The sequence below is a fragment of the Apaloderma vittatum genome, unplaced genomic scaffold (assembly GCF_000703405.1).
Source record: "Apaloderma vittatum isolate BGI_N311 unplaced genomic scaffold, ASM70340v1 scaffold12687, whole genome shotgun sequence".
Lineage (NCBI taxonomy): Eukaryota > Metazoa > Chordata > Aves > Trogoniformes > Trogonidae > Apaloderma > Apaloderma vittatum.
In genome coordinates, this window is record NW_009725742.1 from 1 (window position 1) to 21,629 (window position 21,629).

At 40.4% G+C, this 21,629-nt stretch overlaps 1 protein-coding gene across 1 annotated transcript in view; it reads left to right on the top strand.

The window, feature by feature from the left end:
• The first annotated feature begins 230 nt into the window (after positions 1-230).
• The window catches only part of CAMSAP1 (calmodulin regulated spectrin-associated protein 1), a 23,801-nt gene continuing 2,402 nt past the window's right edge, over positions 231-21,629 (top strand). The window contains exons 1-11 of the mRNA XM_009873019.1: positions 231-393; positions 9,650-9,912; positions 10,107-10,268; positions 10,487-10,567; positions 15,146-15,287; positions 16,257-16,396; positions 16,495-16,591; positions 16,993-17,170; positions 17,719-17,813; positions 17,969-18,053; positions 18,415-20,851. Coding sequence (XP_009871321.1) covers positions 231-393; positions 9,650-9,912; positions 10,107-10,268; positions 10,487-10,567; positions 15,146-15,287; positions 16,257-16,396; positions 16,495-16,591; positions 16,993-17,170; positions 17,719-17,813; positions 17,969-18,053; positions 18,415-20,851 — 3,843 coding nt within the window. The remainder of the gene's footprint in view (positions 394-9,649; positions 9,913-10,106; positions 10,269-10,486; positions 10,568-15,145; positions 15,288-16,256; positions 16,397-16,494; positions 16,592-16,992; positions 17,171-17,718; positions 17,814-17,968; positions 18,054-18,414; positions 20,852-21,629) is intronic.

Here is a 21,629-nt window from a genome sequence, read left to right on the forward strand (position 1 = left end):
GTTCGGGGCTCGGATGTCTTTCGATTTTCCGAGCGGATTTTAAATTGCCAAACGAGCCCTTCCCATGACAAGCCCGAAGGGTGCCGGGCCTGCGGTGTTGAGCCCCGGTGTATTGTGCCGGGTGGGATGCACGCTGGCCACCCGCTTGGCTGACTCCTCTCCTGTGAGGTTCTAAAAAGACTCGTGGGATCGCTCGTGTTCAAGTCCGGTGTCTTTTGTTTTTGTTTTAGATGGTGGATGTTGACGTTTGTGCGGGTGGAGATAGCACCAGAAGAAAAATGGATGCCCTGACAGATAGTGCAGTTGAGATTGTCCCTTTGGAGCTCTATGATTCAGCTAGAGCAAAAATAGCTGCTAATCTACAATGGATCTGCGCTAAAGCCTACGGAATAGGTAAGATCACTTCTATCAGGAAGTCATTCTTGGTTTTGTTCTTGCTTTTTCTACCTCTCCTGCCATTCCAGAAGTAATTACATTTGGCTTAAATCACCTTTGTTTTAAATATCAGTAGTGTGACAGTCCATTCACTTGTAATATTATATGTTTCCTGGTACCTTCGACAGGAATAATGGAAGTATATGAGATGACCAGAATCAGCAAACTTACTGGTGAATGCCCCCAGATTGTGCTTGTGAAGAATACATACCTCAAAACATTTAAATCTTCATTTTAGCTAAGTAGACTTTCTTTCACACAACTGTGTGTCCCAGCTTGCAGGCCCTGAGTCCCTCCAGGCTGTGAAGGCTTTAGTGTGTTTCCGTGTTTAGTCATCTTGGCCAGCAGATGCTAGGACCTTCGTGCGCTTTGTATACTCATTTAGGACTTTTTTTTGGTTTTTTGGTCAGATTTATGATCAACAATGTTCTTTTATGTAAAAGAAATGTTGAATGAGCAGGTGCATTTTTTTTCCTGTGTTCTGTGACATTAAACAGCAAGTTGTAGGTGATGGAAGAATTCTTCCAAACCTTCTGTTGTCATAAACCTTTTCGGTCAAACAGGGAAAAATAAAGATTCTTGTAGTATCATTTGTACAGTATTTTCCTGGCATCTACTGAAATTTTTTTTTTCTTTTTTTTGAACTAGATCTATTCTGCGTTGTTCTTACTAGATACGTCTTGGGTTCAAGAGGCTTCATTATGAAGGAATGTGATAGTTTTGTGTGTAGTTTTAGTATGTCCAGAACAAAACATATAATAAAAGCATGTACAGAATCTTGTTTTGGAAAATGAGGTAGCCCTGTTAATCTAAGTCTAATTCGCCAAACTCCTAATATGCTTAATGGATTAGCACTAGCTTACTTTGTGACAAGGCTGAAGAAAAGCAGTCCATTCCTGCAGTTAATTATTAATCCTAGTTGGAGTATTTTTCTAAATTGTTTTTCCTTTTTAATATTTCCAGCTCTATCGGTGTTATCATCTTAATGATTGAGGGGAAGATAGAAAGTCCTGGGTTTATATTAATAAAATTAGTGAAGGTATAATAATAATAATATTAATGAAGGTATTTCTTTACAAGCACCAAGAGACAACCCCTGCTCCCCCCATTTATCAGGTGATGTTCAAAAATATGGGAATTTTGGGAGAGTGTTAGTAAAACATGGATAACTTAAAAGAACTGAACAGCCATTTCCTCGTGTAAATATTTTTCAGTTGCTGGAATTGTTCATAATGTTCCCTGAAGACTTTTTAGTGATAAGAGATAAAATGGGTATTCCAGACAGCGAGACACACTATTTTTATTATGACTTTGTTTCGAAAGAAAGCCAATCCTAAATTAGAATTAGAACTGACTGGCATGGATCCTGTGCTGCAGAGAAAAGCTTTATGGCCTCTTGGTGCTTGATAGCGTCTTCTGGGCCTCCACAACGTTGGGTTGAGGCTGTACATCTTGGAGCAGTTAGCTGGCTAACAGTGAGTCTGCTTATGCGTTTGACAATGTGGATTTATATTGAAAGAGCATTTGGCTTTCCCTTGATGAACAATTAAAAAGAAATCCGCCTCGCATGATGATGATGATGGTGTGATCTGTGGTGTAGAGAAGGCTGTAGCAGTGCTCACCGGTTTTTCTGCTCACATTTGGGCTTGCTCACATGAGGTTTTAGTAGAAGCTAAGTGCCGTGAACAATAGGAAAAAATATCTTTCGCTGGGGTTTTTCGTGTTGTGTTGTTGGATAGCTCCAGTGAGTAAGGGTTGTTTGTTGTTTGGGTTTGGTTTTTTTTGGGTCTGTGTCTTTACACAAGCATGGCCCATGGAAATTGAGTTGGATTTTTGAAATGGCTCCTGCGAGGCGTTGTCATCTAGTAACCATTACTTCTGGAATAGTATTGCAAAATACTTGGAAATTTATAAGCCTCTTTAATTCATAGAGTGATGGGTTTAAGAAGGTTTCCTAAGTGATTATCTCTTTGAATAATATTTGAACTTAATGTATTGCTCGTCATCTCTCAGGGTTTTCTCTTTGTGTTAAGATATTTGATGTTGTTCACTGGGTCCTGGGTGGCTGCCGAGCAACTGTGAATTTATTAAATAAAATCTTGCTAGGCAGGTGAAAGTTTTGTTATTTTTAGACTTGGTTCTGGTCAGTTTGGTGGAAAAATAATGCTTCTCCACTTGTAATAGTAAAACGTTGTTTTATGTTCTGATGTAATTCTTATCTGATAGGGTTTCCATAACTGCCTTCAAGTGACCGATTAGAGAGTGTTTTTCTGAAATGTTAGACTTGGAACTGATGTATATGAACTGACATCATTTTGTGCCTTAATCTTTCAAATGCTGGTACATATCCTGGATTTCGTTTTTGTCTGAGTAAGGCTAAGCTCACACTGAAGAGTGGAAATACTTAAGAACAGGAATTTGATTCTAGTGGAGACTGTTACTAAAAGTCATACATCACTGCCAGGTTTTACCTGAAGCTGTATTTCCTATTTACTGTTGCAAGATGTTTGAATTCTCCACATCTAAGCAGGACAATTTTTCATCCTTTTTTTTTTTTTTCTCAAGGACCAATTACTGAGAGCGTGAATGACACATAATTCGGAGTCGAAATCCTAGTTTGGGCTTTGTTTCATTTGATGATACATTCCAGCTTTTTTCCCTTCTGGCCATGAAAAGAGAGAATTTTTAGTAGCCAAACAACTAAGCACAGCTACCTTCCCTCTTTAAAGAAGACAACCTCTCTTCTTGCATGAGAATTTGGCTTGAATGGCTTGTTCTTGTGAGTCTGTAGCTCCTTGTGCCTGTGATGGCTGCCTGGTTGTCAGGGATGGGCTCCAGAGGGAGGTCGTACAACGGTTTGAATTCCAGGAGACAGAGGGGAAGGATGTTGGGAAGGAAGGTGTCATCCGGCTGCCCAGACAAATCTGGGAGTGCTCTCATGGCTCACTCTGCACAAATGCTTCTGTGTTCTTTCTGGGAGATCAGAAAGTCCGTTTAGCTGAGGCCGTAGTTTGAAGGAATGGAATTTGCTTAGAACAGAATTATGTTTCTCATCAGCAAACTTTGATTAGAACCAAACGGACACTGCAAAGAATTGGAGCAGGGTGAAAATACAGTTCATAATGCTGAAGTAGCTGAGGAGCAAGGGTTGCCACTGAGTTTGTGGCACTTCAGTTCACAGGAGGTGAGCGTGGGAGGTTTAGAGAGGCTTGGCAAGCTGTCCGTGGGAGAGATTGCTTTTTCTCGGGGGGTGGAACGAACCAGATGGCCGAGCGGTAATGGGCCTCGCGTGGGGCTGGGCTGGGGGACACAGAGCTGGGCCGTCAGCACCGCTGGCCCCGCAGGATCTGAGCAGCAGCAACAGTCAGAACGAGCCCAACTTGCGTATTTTCATTTGGTGCTATTTGGGAAAATAGAAAATAACAGTGAAAAAAGATTTTTTTTTTTTTTCCTCAGCAGATTCAGTTAGTATAGCATTGATTTTTATGTAGGAATTAGTTTCCCGTCATTGCAGTTAAAATGTTAAATGTTAAAATTTAGATGTGGAAGAAGTACATGGGAGTTTTTAAGGGTTGCAGCTTGCTGTGAGCAAGTGGGTTGTGTGCAGCCCTTTCCATAGCAAATGTTGTTGTTCCTTTAAAACAGTAAAATTCAGATTTTTCAAAACTAACTCAGTGTATTTACTTAATTATTAGGACTAGGGGCCTGACATAGTTTCCAGACGTAATGCTGACATTAACCTGAGGTCTTTGGGAGGATACAGGCAGGAAAGCTAGGGAGTAATGTAATATATTAAGGGGAAATGCAAGTTGTGGCTTTTTTGAGTCTTTGAGGTACTTTAGTTCTTAACTGCTAAATAAGGTTTTAGAGTATTGTAACCACAGTTACCAGTTGGTAGAGGCAATGTGAGCACATTTCCTGGACTAAATCCCCTAAATCCCTGGGTTCCCTGCTCCTGCTCTTCGTCAGCTTTCTTCTCAGGTCCATAGTAAAAATAATTTTTAGGAAAGCTGTTGTGTTTTGCAAATATTCAGTAGTTAAATATTTATTTCTGTAATAATGCCTGTTTCATAAACACTGAACTTAGTTGTGTGGAGTTCACAGGGGTGAAGAATTCCATCGTTATTATTTTGTCTCTTCTGCTTCGTTCAGGTTTGTGGCTTGATCAAAAGAGCTGATAATGAGAGTCCGGTCACCCTCACCAGCAGCATACAAAGTCTTTAGCTTCTTTTTTGTTGTTGTTTTTTTTTTTCCCTGCCTGTTGTATGTAAATTTTCATGTGTCATATTTTTGATCATTTAAGGAGTTTATAATACAGTTCTGTAATGAGAACCAGCAAAAAATGTTCTAGTTATAGCGCAGGTGGTCGCAGTTGCTGAGGAGGTGTAGCACCTGCTCGTGATCTGCAGCTCAGAGGACATGCACGCAGTACTAAATAATTCTGTGAACAGATACTGATACTAATGAAATCCTACTCAGAATCTGAACAAGCTTCGTTCTGTTTACCGTGGTGCTTTGGCTCTCTTTCTGCGTGAAACCAGTTCTTCATGCTTCTGGAGGTAAAATAAGATCCGGGGTGTATCCACTTCTTCAGATCAAGGGCTCAGTCAAATTTGTTCGGATTACTGTGTTTTTCTTTATCAAATCATAATCATCTTTGAACAGGTTTGTGTAAGTGAGGTGCTGAAGGTTCCTACCCTAAAGCGAGCGGCTGGCAGTAATTCTGCTTCTTCACCCTACAAATGAAGTTATTTTCGTAAGCCTGTAAACTGTGTTGTACACAGTGATCTGTACGTGGAACTGACAGTTTTTTGAGAGATTAGAACTCCTTGATAAAACGAGCAGACTAAAAGAATTACTTCATGAGAAATTATAATGGTTTTGGTGTGAGTCCTTCGTCTCATGACAATGGCGGGTAGAGGTGTCTCTTCAGCAGTGGGGCAAGGACACTGAAGAGTTTATGCTGCAGAAACTAGGAAAAAATATGTTATTACTTTGTTAAGTGTGGGAAACGGCAAAAATGAGCCTTTTTGCTCTCTAACAAGCTGACTGACTGCCACTAAGTAACGTGGTATATAATTTACAGAAAATCCATGTTTGAAAGAGATCCGGTCAACGGAGTGTAGCATCGGAAATTTTTTGACAACTTTTTATAGAAAACTTAAGACAAGCTGAAGTAATGGTGTCTGTCTCCACAGATGGGATTATCGGGTTATGTGCCATTGTATTAAGTTACTGTAAAAAGCGCTGTTTGTTTTTAAGCTTTATGTCTTTTGAACACCTCCGTTGGTTTAAAACTGGCAACTATACATCCTGGGCTGAGGTCAATGCTAGCATTTTCCTGAGGCACTGATTCAAAAAGCACATTAGTGAAAGCAGAAGGTGTTTGCAAGCTTTTTGAAAACTTACAGTAGTAACGTAGAAGTGCCTTCCTTTTGGAATTAAGATGGTATGAGAATTTTTTATAAGCCAAAAAAAAAGGACATATTTTAATTATTTTTTGTTTGCTTCGGTATGATTTGTTAAACTACTTGAGCAGAAATTTTAGTAGCTGTAGCTTAGAAGTTAATTGCTTAGAAGTTAATTTTTTGTGTTGATTATTCTGAATTGCAAAGCATAAATGTGGAAAAATAGAAGTTTTAATGAACAGAATTTTTCTAACATCTGAGTCCAGTTATAGGTCATGGGAGTAAGATGTTGGAAAAAATGCTTTTAGAAACTGGAGCTTGGAAAGATGGGGACATTTTCTTCAAAAAGAGCATTGGCACATTCTGTAGTGAGGCAAGCAAAAAGGACGTGACATCTTCAGAATTCACCCAATCCAAAAAAAAAAGGAGAGAAAAGCTGTCCATGAGGCTTATAGTGTTTTATTTAAATAGTGTTTTATTTAAATTAGCATTGGGTTAGCTCTGATGGTGTGTAATTGTTCTAAAACTGGCAGCGTATTTCTGAGGTCCTTGTGGATAGCACGGTTATGTCCAGTATGAAATAAATCTGAATTAAATAGTAAAGTCGATATTACCACTCGTGAGGTTTGATGGGGTTTTTATATGTTAAAATTTGTGGGGGCCTTTAGTGAGAACATCAGGTTAGTTACAAAACTGTGCCCTACTGGCACAGAGAGGCCAATCTTGCTGCCAAAAGTGTTGTATAGCCTGATGTAGAAAATAAAACTGGGCAAGTGTTTACAGTGAAATAAGATGCAGTTGTGGGAGGATTAATTCTTATGAATAACTTGTTATGATAGTATGCAGATTATTAATCTGGTACTAGAATTTATTCCCCACCTCCCTGTATCTTTAATCCTGGTCAGTCCAAATCCATTCAGTCCTTAAACAGTTACATGGAGACCAGAGACGTGCAGGTAGAGGGTTCTTCAGTATAGAAGAAAAATATTTCATTTTAGTCTTCAGACTAAAGAACAGTAGCCAAGATACAAAGTGTAGGGGTTTTTTTCTTTTTTTTTTTAAATATATTGATTTCTGTGGCACAGAATCTCATCACTAACAACTAGATCCATTTATTGCTAGAAAAGATTTGTAAAAATCGTTAACAAGTTACCAGCTGAAGCAAAAATGAATGAGGGGAAGGTCTTGCAGCCCCCATCACGTGGGGCGCTGACGTTTTCCAGTAGTCTCTTCTGCTTCAGTAATGGGCGTGAAGATCCCAAGCCAGCAGATCGCATCCCTCGTGGGTGCGTTGAAGAGAATGCTGTTTGCTCTCTCTAGTTCCAGCCTAGAAAATAATTGCGATCTGCCTCGTGGCAAAGGGCCCCGGGAAGGACCCGAGGGGCGGTGGGAGCCCCGGACAGCTGATGGTTCTTTGTCCAGCCCTGCCTCATCGCACGGTTTCAGACAGTCACCTCGCTTACCCTGCTCTGCGGGCGTCTGTGGGGCTGCTGGAGGGCAGATGTTCCTCCTAAAGCCCTCCTCTAAGTACTTGAGATTTCACACATTTGGAATTTGCATATTGGGTTTTGTTCTGTTTTCAGAAAGCCTTTAAAACTTGGAGCGGTGCTTGCTAATGCTCTTACCAGAAACACACTACTTCATGGATATTTTATGGGCTAGGGTTCTATTGTTGCCCTTCAAAAATAATGTTAGCCAAAAGCGGCGTAGCTTTGACTGTTCAAGGTGTAGCTGCTTGTATGGAAGCTAAAACGTTGAATTTTGTGAGCTGCTTTACCTTATGTTTTTTTGGATATTTCCTCAGTCTTTAGAAATGGAAGCTCTGGTTCTCTCTCTGAAAATGATAATGACCATTAAATAGAATTAGCTTTCAGCAGTCCTTGATTTTAGGTCAGGTTGGCTAATGTTAAGAAGATTAGAAATACTTGAATTTATCATGTATTTCACTACAAATGGTCACCCACGTTAACAAATGCTACTTAGGCAGAGTCAGTGGGGTTTTATTGTGTCTCTTGCCAACATCTTCAGTATATAGTCTGTGTATCCCAGCATTCAATGCTACCTAAAGGAGAAATACCCATCTGCATTTTTAAAAACTTCTTAAGCTTTTCCTTTTGAAAAATAAGAGTGGTACTGTACAGCTGATTAGCTGGTAGAGCTGTTACAACAATACTAGTTTACTGCATATTTTTATTTAAGTGAGGTGTGCTTCTGGCTCACATAATTGATAACGTTCTGTCTCAGTCTCTCTTCTTCGTGATCATTTAGTGCCCTGCAGGAGACAAATACTATGTGGCTTATTTTGCAGTTCAAAGGCTGTGGGTAGGAGTGTTTTTGAATGGGGAAATTTTAATTGTTCTGGAAATGACCTGAATGAAAAGTAAATGTGCTGCCAAATTAATAATCCTTTTAACTGTAGATGTACATATTTGAAATGAACTGTTGAAGTGGCTTTGGGGGAAGATCTCCAGAGTGACTGAATAGCATAAAGTAGAATTTTATGTTTGAAAATCACACAATGTTGGGCTTCTCTTAAGACAATACACTTGAGGCCCTCATTATTACTGCTGGGCGCTTATAAAGATCAATAGCTTCTGGTCTTGACTACTGAATACAAGTATTTATTTTGGAATATATCTATTTTTGACTTGTTTTGTGTCTTTTCAATAATATCAAAAAAACTTGCTTGCAACAGCTTTTCCTTCCACCCTTAACTGTTGTAATGGGTTGACATTTGCCTCGTTGTAGCCTTGAACGCTGACAGTGCTTCAGCTGCTGATGTCTGGGTTTGACATGTCTCTAGATGTGTTTAGAATGATCAAAATATTAGATGTTGTTAGTGCCTCATTTTTTCTGCTGGCTCTGAAGCCATGCTGATTTGTAGCAAAAGTAGAAGTCTTTGTCAGGTTTGGGAACTGGTGGGGAAGAAGTGGCTCGCCATCCCGACAGAACTTGACTTTAGGCTTGGTTTAAAGTTTACACCGAATGCAAATCCAAGTGGAATGGTTTTGCTTCATAGGCTTTAATTTTTATATAAAGGCTGAAAAGCTGCCATAGTTTTGCTTTAATGCTCTTGCCTTCAAAAGCGAAGACAATCGACTCGCTGGAGACTCAGTTGTTTTGCAAACCGCTTGTAAAAAGCTCAAGGTCTGAGTCAGTTCTTTTGGCCTTTCTATAAATTTTGGCAGGTTAGAACCAAGAAACAGGCAGCACAGTTTTGTTTTTCAGTTTGAGACCGTTTGGCCGACCCTTAGCGACTGAGCACTGCGGTTATTTAATTGCTGTGCACACGTGTTTTGGGATATTGCTTGAAGCAGCAGTAAAAGTTTGCTTTGAAGATATGTGCACTTCGCTCATCTGACACCCAGAACGTTTTGGCCTGTGCTCTAAGTAAATGATTTTTAATTTCAAATAAAATGAAAATACTACTAATAAGCGCTAATCAGTAGAGTGAGAGCGTATCGTTCTGATTAAGCCGAGTCTCGTTCGAGGAAGCAGCTAGAGATGTGTAGAGGACAGTGAGGCTTTTGTCCATGTTGAGGTGCTCACTTGGAAGGAACTCGAGTATCTGGAGAACACTGACTGGTAATGTATGGGATTTTTACTGCAATGTCTGTAAGGAGCCAACTCCGTATGCTTTACTTAAATGTAAGCACGAAGCCCTAATGAAAAGCGTTTGCAATGCGAAATTGCCGACTCGGTTAAATTCAGTATTTTTTGTGCTTGACATTTTTTATTTGGTCCCTCTGCAATCTTCGCATTGAAACACGACTCCTTACTTTTGAAACTTCACTTGGTTCTTGCAGATAACGTCCCGGAGGAGCTGAAGGACCCGTTTTACATAGATCAGTACGAGCAAGAACATATTAAACCACCTGTCATCAAGCTGCTGCTGTCCAGCGAGCTGTACTGCCGCGTCTGTAGCCTCATTCTGAAGGGGGATCAGGTGGCTGCTCTGCAGGGACACCAGTCGGTGATCCAGGCTCTGTCTCGAAAAGGGATTTACGTCATGGAGAGTGATGATACACCTGTGTCTGAATCTGATCTGGGCTGCGCACCAATCAAAATGGTTAGCTTAATTAAATCCACCTCATGATCTTCTTTTTATTTAACGCTATTTAAAATAGTTTGTGGAATGAACTCTTTGTAATTTCTAGGTCGCTAACCTCGGGAAATTTTATTTTTAAATACAGTTAGAATGTATAGTGTTTTTTTTTCTTTTTGTTAAAGGATTTTATTTTCAACGCTCTTTACTTCTTTCAGAGTTCTCATATGGCAATGATCGATGCTCTTATGATGGCCTATACTGTGGAAATGATCAGCATCGAGAAAGTGGTAGCTAGTGTCAAGCGTTTCTCTACATTCAGTGCCTCAAAAGAACTGCCCTATGATTTGGAGGATGCAATGGTTTTCTGGATTAACAAGGTAAAATTGACTTTGAGAAAAGCATGCAAGTTTCTTATTTTCGCTTCTCAGGTTTTTAAAAAGGTTTTAATGAGTGTCTTCCATCTTTTCTTACTTGTGTATATCTATCATCTTTTTTTGTTTGGGCTGTTAAGTTGAGGGGAAGAAGAAAACTCGACTTGTAGAAACATACATTCAGATGTATTTTAATATTTTTTTTCTATGTTGTGCCCTTTTAGGTGAACCTTAAAATGAGAGAGATAACAGAAAAAGAGATTAAATTAAAACAGCAATTAATGGAAAGTCCGGGGCACCAAAAGGTAAAACAAATTTATCTTCAGTTGTGATTTTATGTATTGTTGATTAATAGATTTAAATATAAACATCTTAGAATTTTCTTTGTCAGTGTGAGGCGTCCAGTCCTCCATACTCCTGAGATTTTGTGCATGCAATTTTTTTGTGTCTATTGGTGCCCTTCCTGACCGTTCGAGCCTGCTGGTATCTTCTCACTTTCTGTTGAGTTTCAGCTGGATTAAATTAACTTGTTTCAACTTAAAGTAGCTTGTTTCAACTTCACTTGGGTAAATGTGACTCAGCTTTCACGGCACAAAATATATATTATATATTTTGAAAGCTCTTGGGGCATATTCGTTTTGCATGGGTTAATTGTCTAATGTATATTCAGAGGCTTATTCAGGTTCTATCTAGTAAGCATACTCTTGGCATTCAAATGTTACATGTGTGTGTGTGTAGCTTTTTCCACCTTTTTGCCTTGAAAATAAGTCACAATGCACTGACATTGCAAAATATAGTGCACTTTCATTTCTGGAGAATGGAGAACGTGATCTTTCTCGAACATGATGTGTATCAGCTGTCTGAGCTCCCCATTCCTGATCTGATGAAGCCTTAAGGAAAACTGCAGAGTTGTTTCCTCACATTGGCGTTGCTCTGCAAAGGGGATCAGAGTGTCACATGTGAGCAGAGCACAATTGTTTAACTTTCATCTTAGTGGCAAAGGCTTTTTTTAATATGCTTTTAATGTAAAATAATATCCTTCAATGGTAAGGGGCTAAAGAGCTGTTTAATTTACGAGTTGCTGCATGATCTGAAGGATCCCTTTAACTATTTGACTCTATTGACTTTTGGTTCTCCTTGTAATATTTTTAAATCTAGATTTTTAGGCTACAACCCCCCTAAAATATGAAAGTGTTTATTGCTGAAGTGCATTTAAGTATTACTGCTTTTAACTTGCATTGCTGATGTTCCTTTCCTATTCCTACGTTCCTTTCCTTGCTTCCTGAGCAGTCTCCTTCCAAATGGTATTGGAAATTAGTACCTGTAAGTGAACTACTTTTACACCAGTTGTCATCCACAAAATCATGGCTTTTAAAATTTCTTCAGAGTGTTTGCTTCCATTACAATGCTTCTTAGATGGTCTTTTTTTAAAAAAAAAACACAACAAAACAAACCCAAAACTGTGTGACTTTTTTCAGTCATGAGGCTTTGTTTCCATAACATTTTTTTTTGCATACTGTACAGCATATAGCGTAATCACTTTGCAGCATTTCAAAATTGTTCCCACAGTGCAGCAGTGAGGGCTGTGGAGTAGCAGCAAACCCCTAGAAAATGAAAAACGGTCGGAATGGTTGCGTTTACTCTTTTTATTGTAAGTAGGCAGTTGGTCCTGGCGCTAAGGTGGTGTAAAAGCTGGTCAGTTTAAATGGTTGCTTAATTTTTGAATCCGTAGCTAAGCTGGTCAGGTGTTTGCGGTCGTACGTTAAATAATACTCTTGCACGGGTTTGTAAATCTGGCAAAACCTGAGCCCCGTTACTCAGTGAGATGGGGTTAAAAGATTGGACAAACCAGTTTGGACCCGTTATGACAGTTGCTGGAGTCATATGTTAAAGAGGCTGGTGCTGGCATAATGAGAGGAAAGACAGTTTTACGTACTGGAAGAAAATACTTCAATTCTTCATGGTGAAATGTGAAAATGGAATGGCAATTCCACTATATTTTAAAAAAAAAAAAAGTCTGCTTGCTTTTGGTTGAGTTTCCTGCATTTATGTCAATTTGCAGGGATTTTTTTGTTCCTTTCCTTAGCCTTGAGAGCCTTTCTGCTACGCTTGCTGGATTTGGTGCTTTTCCTTTTGTCTCCAGGAAGACGAGAGTTGTTGTCTGGGTTGCGAATTCCAAAGAGCAGCGCGTGTGCTCGGGCAGGGCGGCCGTGATCGAGCAGTGACCCGTCCCCACAACCTCTCGGCCTTACCAGGGAGCTCAGTCCCGCTCCTCTGCCTCATCATCCTGTATTTGTTTGAACCAAATATGTGGACTGCAATAAAAACTTTAAATATCTGAAAGAAAGGAAATTGGAGTGGAGACCCGCAGGCTGATAAACTGTGTCAGAGCCCTCTTCCAGCCTCATTTAATGACCTCCTCCAGCCTGTAATGAAGTATTGACCCAGTGCGTAGCGCTCACACTGCAGCGCGCTGAAAGGTGGCAGCTGTGTTTGCGGGCTGGGTACGTGGGGTAGCTTTGCCAGCAGGCTGGGGAGGTTTGGTGGTTTTTTTATTTAGAGGCGATTGGGTGAGAGTAGAAGAAACCACAGGGATGGAGCTGACTGGCGGGATATCATTGAGGAGATCGTGGTAAGGGAGGGAGTAAACAGGTTATCTCACTGCTGGATTATACCACTTAGATTAAACTGGTTTACTGACAGATTTTGCAGTCTCCGTGGTAGTTGTCACACTCTGTTACTTCTGTTTTTCTTTTTCCTTTGGCGATTTTTTTTTTTAATTAATACAGAGCTATCTCCAGTTCAGTAGCACCCATTTCTGCACTTCAGTGCATACAAATGTCATTAATTGTATGCATGAGGGGGAAACAAACCACAAAAACTTGGCTTAGAATATAAGGATTCAGAATTTTTCAGTATAAAAGACCGGTTAAGAGAATAATAGTTGAACAAAAAATAAGGAATTAAATTAAGCCCATAGAAGAACATTCTTGCTGATAAATAATGTGGGTTTTCACCAAAGTTAAACTAATCAAGGAATTCTTAGATTTCAGTCCTCGGCATTGGCTGTAGTTGAATAAATTCTATTTAAACCTGTTGAAAGGAAATGTATGTATCTGCTTTACATAGAAGAGGAATTAAAGCTTAAAACCCCAAAATTTCTCAAGTTTGTCTTTAACATGCTTACTTCAGCTAAGTGGATAAATGATGAACCTTTTAAGCTAACCGGTTCCCCTTAGTGCACGTACTTCTTTTATCAGACTTAATGACCACGTTTCCAGTGCATAATGGATGTTGCTAATGGGTTTTACTTCATTTTCATGTTGAAATAATCACCATCGTGTATCTCACTGTTTCTTTTTGTGTAAGCCTGATCTGATGCATGCCGTGTCGCACTGCATGCTGGAACCAGTGGAATATGCTCGTGTGGTACAGTATGATTCACGTTCCATTATGTATTTGTGGAGTGCTCCAGGCTGGGGAAAAAAAAATAAATAATAATTTGCACCTAGTAATAAGGACGGGAAAAACAGCATTAGCATATAGAGGTAGCTTTTAAGGGTTGCTCTCCTTTGCCAGGGAAACTTAACGCGTTTATATTTATACAAATTAAGTAAATGAAGCTGGTTCTTATTGTTCTGATTATAAGCGATCTCCTTCCCTTGGAACAGATTTTTTCTCAGCCTGTGCCATCCTAAATTGACCCATATGAGCGAGTGTGTTTGTGTAGAGCGCTTTCCCGGGGTCCCTTGGAAAGTGTTTGGCACTGTTGGTGAAATCCAACTTTCCTCTCATGATGAAATACCTTCTACGTATATCTGCACATCAGGCCAGCACATCAGTCAAGATAGTTTGTTAAATGCCAAGTGATTTTAACGCACTAAAGCGTAGAAGGAAACTTTTCTCGACACTGAGAGGCGTTTCTGCAAGGCTCTGCAGCGTTCTGCTCGTTTGCTTGCCCGACCGCTTTGCTGCTCAAGCTTAGATGAAGCCTTCTAGTCTGGCTGGCGTGGAGGTGCTCAGTAAATACCGACACCAAAACTTTGCTTGCAAAAAATTGCAAGAAGCAATGCCAAGATTTGTTCTTGAGTTGACTGGCTTCAGCGATGCGGCAGCTGTGCTCCGATCGACGTGAGGGCCGGGGGGTGGTTTGCACAAGCCTTTGGTCTGGAGCGAAGTCGAGGACAGTTTTGCCATTGATGCGAAAGGCTGCTTGCTCCTCTGGCTGACCCTTTTTGGAAAAGGCTGTGTATTTTTTTTTTTTTTTCCTTTTGCACGACGTTATTATTGTGTTCTGGCTTGCCAGACATACCGTGTGCTCTGAATCTCTCTGAGAGAACGTTGCTGTCTGTGCACACAACGGCAAGTCTGTGGATGTTGGTAACGTATGAAAAATCACCAGCTCATCAGAATTATTTTTGGCTGTTTTTTGTTTTGTTTTGCCCAAGCTTTTAAGTGTTCATGTAGTTACCTGTGTCTCTTTCTTTGGATCTGCTGCATTCGTGCATCTGGGTGGAAAGATTTTGCCTTACATTCTTTGCAATGAGTTTAAAAACTAGTGTGAGCAAAGCTAGGAGTTGAGCAGCACGGATTGCTTCCAGATCTGAGGAGAATTATAAAAATTTAAAAACTAGTGTGAGCGAAGCTAGGAGTTGAGCAGCACAGATTGCTTCCAGATCTGAGGAGAATTATAAAAAGGAAGTATTCTTCAGAATTGGCTTCCACTGAGAGAAAAGTATAACCTTGCAAACCAGTTTGGACTTAGAGCAGAATGCTATAGAGGATCCACCGTAAAGAGTTTTCAGTGCTTAACAAAAATGGCTTTTTTTTTTTCCTCCTTTCTTTCTGTTAGCATCATGTGAACACTTGTTTTCTTTTGTTAGGTGCGTTACCGGCGAGATCATCTTTCAAGCAGGCAATTACCTTACTTTCCTTTGCTTGAGGATTTGATGAAGGATGGTAGCGATGGTGCTGCTCTTCTAGCTGTGATACACTACTATTGTCCAGAGCAAATGAAACTAGATGGTATGTAATAACATTCCTAAAACAAAGTAAAAAAAGTCTTCAGTCTTTGAAAGTTGAACTAGAAATATATTCTCAAATAAAAGTGCGGCACATCTAATACGTAGTGGGCTACAGCCAAGTCACAGTCAGGTCACAGGTGGAATCTGCATCAGTGTATTTAAAAAGTAACCTCTCTGGGTTTGTTTTTTTACTTGCTGCATTTAAAAGGCTCTGCTCTGTATATTACGAGTAACCGTACAATCCTTTCTTCTGTAGATGTAGATGATATGGCTTGCTTTCTTCAAATAACTGAGCTTGGTTTCAATAAACCGTAAAAAAAGGAAAATGTGTTCAGCCACTGTTCACTGATAGTTCTCATCTTCTTCAGTTCATAACTGATTGTGAAATCTAGATTTTAAAATAGTTTCTCCCAGTCTTCAACAATTGTCACTCTTCAGGATATCAAACATGAGTTCTCTTTCCTAGAAAGGCTTTTTTCGTAATAATTTAAGGTTCTTGTTGCATTTAACTTGTACAGATCAACATTTTGTATTGGTTTCTAAATTCTCAGGTATGTTGTACCTTGCAGAACTCCTGAATGTTTTCAGAAGGAACCAGCACTGTGAATCCTAGGAGTAACCTTTTCTTATTTGCAAATCAGATGTCTGCTTTTAATCGCTTTTGTATTTTGTCACTATGTGTGCTCTCTGTAGCCTGCCTACCTCTGCTGTCGCTGTGATAAACAGAATCCTACATGGATTCTAAAATTCATGCAAAATCGATACTGTTTCATCTATGGTTTTCTTCCCCCTTTTCCTGTCCCTCTGGTATTTAACAGGCAGAGAAATGTCACTGATAGCCCATAAATATTAAATGATGGTGTATAAGCAGTTTGTGAAGTTCCTGTGTGTAACGTTTGTGTTAGTTGTGGACGGGAGGTTCGTCCGTTGGGGCAGTGTCATAACGTGCTCCTCTTTCTCCCCTTCCCAGATATTTGTTTGAAGGAGGTAACCTCCATTGCAGACAGCCTTTATAATATTCAACTTTTGAGAGAATTCTCAAATGAATACCTAAATAAATGCTTTTACCTCACATTGGAGGACATGCTATACGCTCCTTTGGTTTTGAAGGTAAGAAACATAATGAAGGATATATTTTTAAATAAAATGTGGGTGAATCATAAGCGTTTTGTTATGTGAGATGCGTCTTCTTTTTTTCCCCCTTCCAGCCTAATGTCATGGTATTCATTGCGGAACTCTTCTGGTGGTTTGAGAACGTCAAACCAGACTTCGTACAACCAAGAGATATTCAAGAAATAAAAGATGGTGAGTTTTAACTCTTGATAAATGTTAGTGTATTATTTAAAAATATTTATGTTACAACGTAACTGTCACGTAGTTGATGTTTCCTTTGGAGATTTGGTTCTACACAAACTTAGTGCTTGCTGGGGTTCCTTGAAAGCAGTAAAAATCTAAGGAAAGTTAGTCCTAGATCCACTTGAGCTTTAGTTTTCTGAATGAGGTAGGTAACTTTTTCCCTAAGACCACTAATAATTTACTTGTAACTTCCTTTTCGTTAGGATCACCATAAGGTGGGTATTTTAAATAGACTAGTACTTCAGGCTTTGTTTTACTGTCATGTAAAGCTTTTGTTCTAATGAAAACTTCCTGTTTTGTTACTGTAACAACTGGCAGAAGTCTTGTTAACATTATAAATATTTATGCAGTTAAAACAGTGTTGCAACAGAAGAGCTCTCGTCCGCCCGTTCCGATTTCCAACGCCACGAAGCGCAGTTTCATGGCCAGCCCCGCGAGCTCAACCCCGGCAGAGCTGCAGCCCTCAGCTCAGGCAGGCCCTGAAGCTTGCAGCAGATACTACCTGCACCCCGAGGAACCTGACTATCTGTAAGTCTGTGCTCGTGTTGGTCAGGCTAACCTTTGTATAACCGAGGAATTTCTCCTGCTAAAAGTTCTGCTTTTGCTGCAAATGGAGTGAATTTGAATCGTGTGCAGTCGGTCTCTGAAATATTCTCACTTCTGAAAGTCGACGAAGCACGTTGAAAACGGCTGAAGCCGTTTACAAGGTGTGTTTATAAGTGGTGACAGGAAGGCAAACTGAAATGAAATCTCATGTACAAGAAGGTTAATGACAAGGTGTTTCAGCAGACCTAAGTTTGTTGGCAACCAATAAGCTATTTCAGCCTTTACTTTGTTTGTAAGCTATGTTTTGAATCCCCTTTATTTAGAAATTTAAGGATTTAGGGTAGCGGGTTTACTTTTCTCTTATTATACGTGGAAGCCTTCTCTTTAAGTAACTTCTTTAAAATCAATCGTATATTACTGTGTCTTAAAGAGGACAGGTTACTACTGTAACTTCGCCACTGTATCATTTGTCTCATTATAGAAGAAAAATTCTTGCAGTAATGAATTTTTTTTTTCCTTCTCTGAATTAGTGGCAAAGGAGGAAGCCCGGCCTTTAGCCCTTCTCATCCGCTGCTCCCTTTGAGGCAGAAGCAACAAAAATCTTTACAGGGAGAAGACAGCCCTGGTGAGTCTACCCTGAATTTACGGTTTCAGCATATTTTGACAACTCTGCTTTCTGCTGCCATCTCTTGGTGAAAGAGTTTATTATATTTGCTATCAAATAAAAGTGATAGTTTAAAGACCGTTTCGAAACCCTTAACGATTTAAAACATATTTCAGGTCATCGGCATCGTTCGAATTCTCTGACCCGTGTTGATGGGCAGCCACGAGGTGCAGTTCTTGCATGGCCAGAGAGGAAACCCAGGTAACGGATGCGTTTAAGTATTACAGTGCTGCTTAATGAAAGGATACATGGCAATTTCATTTCAAATTCCCTTCCTTAGGACTGGGCTCAGAGTCACTTGGTTTTGTTTTCTTCCAATGTATGTTTTCAGAGAGGACTGATTTTAGGGCTCCGGCTGAAAATCCTTTAAACATGAATTTCATAAGCGCTGTTGAAAATTGAAGTATCTGAAGTTGCTATTTGCTGTCGCTGGTCGCTTTTTGATACACGATGCATTTTTTAGATGGAGCAAAAATGTAGCTGCCTCTTATTGTCCTTAGTTCGACAAATGGTAATTTTTGTGCTTGAGTGTCCATAGACTTGTTCTTATCCTTTTTTCTAGGCCTCTGTCTCAGCCAACACCATTTGCCCTTCATCATTCTGGCAGTAGTGATGTGGACCCCGGGTCTGGTGATTCCATTAGTCTGGCTAGATCGATCAGCAAAGACAGTCTCGCTTCAAACATCGTTAATGTAACTCCGAAAAATCAGCCCCATCCTCCATCAGCGAAAACTAACGGGAAGAGCTTGCTGAACAATGTTGAAATAGAGGATGAAGACGAAGAGCTTATTGCAATCATCAGAGCTGAAGACAGGCCAAACCGCGGTGATGTCGAATTGCAGAATGCGGCAGCCAGGGTGCCCAGCATAGTTGCAACTGCGTGGCCTCCGAAAACAAATAGCGAGGCTTCGGAAAGCAAACCAGACAGTTTTTACTTGGAGCCTTTAATGCCTGCCATTCTAAAACCAGCAAAGGAAAAACAGATCATCAATAAAGAGGATGAGTGTGGGGAGGGGAAGCAAAGGAGTTTTGTAACAAAGAGATTAAATGAAGGACACTTGCCTTCGATCCGCAAGAAAACAAGCAGCAGTCATGGTGAGCATGACCTCAATAGGACTTTTACTCCAATTTCTAGTTCTGATTTCACTCCAGTTGCAGACCCTGGTGCTGCCGATTCGGTGGCACTGCTGGAGGCAGGTTTAGAAGCTTCCAGACCTTTGGCGACTAGTAGTTTAGATCCTTCCGCTCAGGAGCTATCTGCTGGAGGTTTTTTTCTTCATGCTGCTAAATCTGATGACGACATAGCAGGTAAAGTCAACGTAAGTTATGTGAAAAGTCTCAATTCGCATCTTACGGATACAACGTGGACTATGGTGAGACAGGACTCCGATTCGGATCTCTTAGACCTAGAAGACGCTGATCAGGACTTGGTAGGCATAGACGACCACCCTATAGTCGCTAAATACATTGGTGAGGAAGAATCTGCGAAATTGCAAGAAGATATGAAGGTAAAAGAACATGAAGATAAGGACGATGCTAGTGGACGCTCCAGCCCGTGTTTGAGCACAATTTCTCAAGTCAGCAGCGTGTCGGTGACGAGCGGGAGTGTCCGAATGACCAATTTTGCCGAACGGAAGCTTCAGAGACTCAACAGCTATGAAGCAAAGTCCAGCACAAGTAGTTCACAAAAGACCACACCGGATGGCTCAGAAAGCTGCCCGGCACCACTAACCACGTGGAAACAAAAGCGAGAGCAAAGCCCCAACAGACAAAACAAAGATAACGTTAATCTTTTGGCCTCTGAGCTGGTGCAGCTTCACATGCAGTTGGAAGAGAAACGCCGGGCCATCGAAGCTCAGAAGAAGAAGATGGAAGCCTTGTCAGCAAGGCAGCGATTAAAACTGGGCAAGGCAGCTTTCTTGCATGTTGTTAAGAAAGGGAAATCTCCTGATGTTCCACAGCCTCTTAAACCAGAACATTTTGGAAAAGAATATTCTCGGCACAACGGTGAGGACTTAGATGAAGTTTCTTTGGGTTCCAAATCCGAGGAGTTTCTTGTAAAAGAGGAGGAGAGGGAAGAAGCACTTAATGATTCTCAAGAAGTAACGAAAATAAAAATGCAAGAAAGCCTGGCTTTTGCTGAGCAACATAAACCAAAAGACTCTGCTGCTATACATGATTTGGAAAAAAGTAAAATTATTTCTGTTGCCCTTCTAGAAGACAATGTTACTGAAGTGGATATAAATGAATGTGATCTTTCTATTGAAAAACTAAATGAAACAATCAGTACGCTTCAGCAAGCTATACTAAAGATTTCTCAGCAACAGGAACTACTTATGAAATCTCCGTCAGTGCCATCCCCAGGAACCAGAAGTAACTCTCAGGACCAAAAGATAAAACCGTCGATTCATTTTGTTGAGCCCCTGTCTCCAACTGGAATGAATAGTCTGCGTAAACCACCTCGATTCGGTCAAGGAAGGAGTCCTCGATCGGCAAGACCGGCTGATCTGAAAGTCACTAAAGACAGGCAACAAAATTCAACACGTGTTAAAACCCCAACACCAAGCCTCGAGACCTTGCCACACTTAAGACCATTTCCACCCAATAGCTTGTCAAAGACACCAACAGAAATCAGCTTGGAAGGCAGTCCTGATCTTGGAAGTGGTTCTCAAGAAAAGTGTTTCTTTGACACCTATAGACTTCACGATGAGAGCAATCAACGGGCGCTTGTTCTCTCCACCTCCAAAGATGCAAATATTATTTCTGAAATGAGCAAAGAGGTGAATAACGGCTTCAAGGAAACAGGGTTGAATTCTTCTGATGGCTCAGGAAAAGAAAATGTCCCGGTGGATGAGCCGCTGAGGAGCAAGGCTAATCTCATTGAAGTAGACTTGTCTGACTTAAAAGCTCCAGATGAAGGAGAACTTGAGAACCAGGATAGCTCTACAGATATAATTAGTGAAGGTGATCAGAAGTCTGGTGTGGGTTTTTTCTTCAAGGTAAATACATTTATCTTTCTGTACTTGGTTATCGGTACACATTTGCCCAGCATTGGAACTGGTTTTGTCCATTTCATTCTCCAGTCTGCTGGCGGAACGCAGTGCATCGGGGTTGCGATAATAGCAACTTAAGAAACAGCATTGTAAAAGAATTGCTTGGAAAAAGAAAAAGGTTTTAACTACATACATTAAGTCCTGATTCCTGTTAACTTTGCTAGGAACCAGGATTAACCTTGCTTTCCTTCCCTTAGATTTTTTTCTATCTGAGAAGCAGGCAACCATACAAAACAGAGGCATTGTAAATACTTAGCACAAAAGAATCACAGAATGCAGGAGAGGAATTGATCATTTTGAAATCCCAGCATTCTGTGAAGCTCTATCAACCGAAAGAAAAAATTCTGACAGAACACGGGTCTCTGGTAAAAGCCTGTTGAACAAATTTTAAAACTTGTCGGGGAGCTGAGAGTCTGAACTGAACTCTGTTGAGTTCTGGTTTTTTTTTTTTTTGCATTTGCACCCAAATTGCTCTTAATTTTGAGCAGCCTAAAAGTCAGGGGCTCTCATGGAGAATTTGGCTGTAGGGCTGTGGAGGCAGGTGGAAAATGAGGTGCCTCGGTGCGCTGTTGGCAGAAGCTACTGTTTTTCATGCAGCTTTTGGTTTTGTCTCACAGCGATAGCGTATTTGGCTCGTGACCAAGATGTATTCAGTTAAAGCAATTTTTGTCATTCTGCACCTAAATGGCTTGGGTGAAGAGGTGTTGTTAAGTTGGGGGGGTTT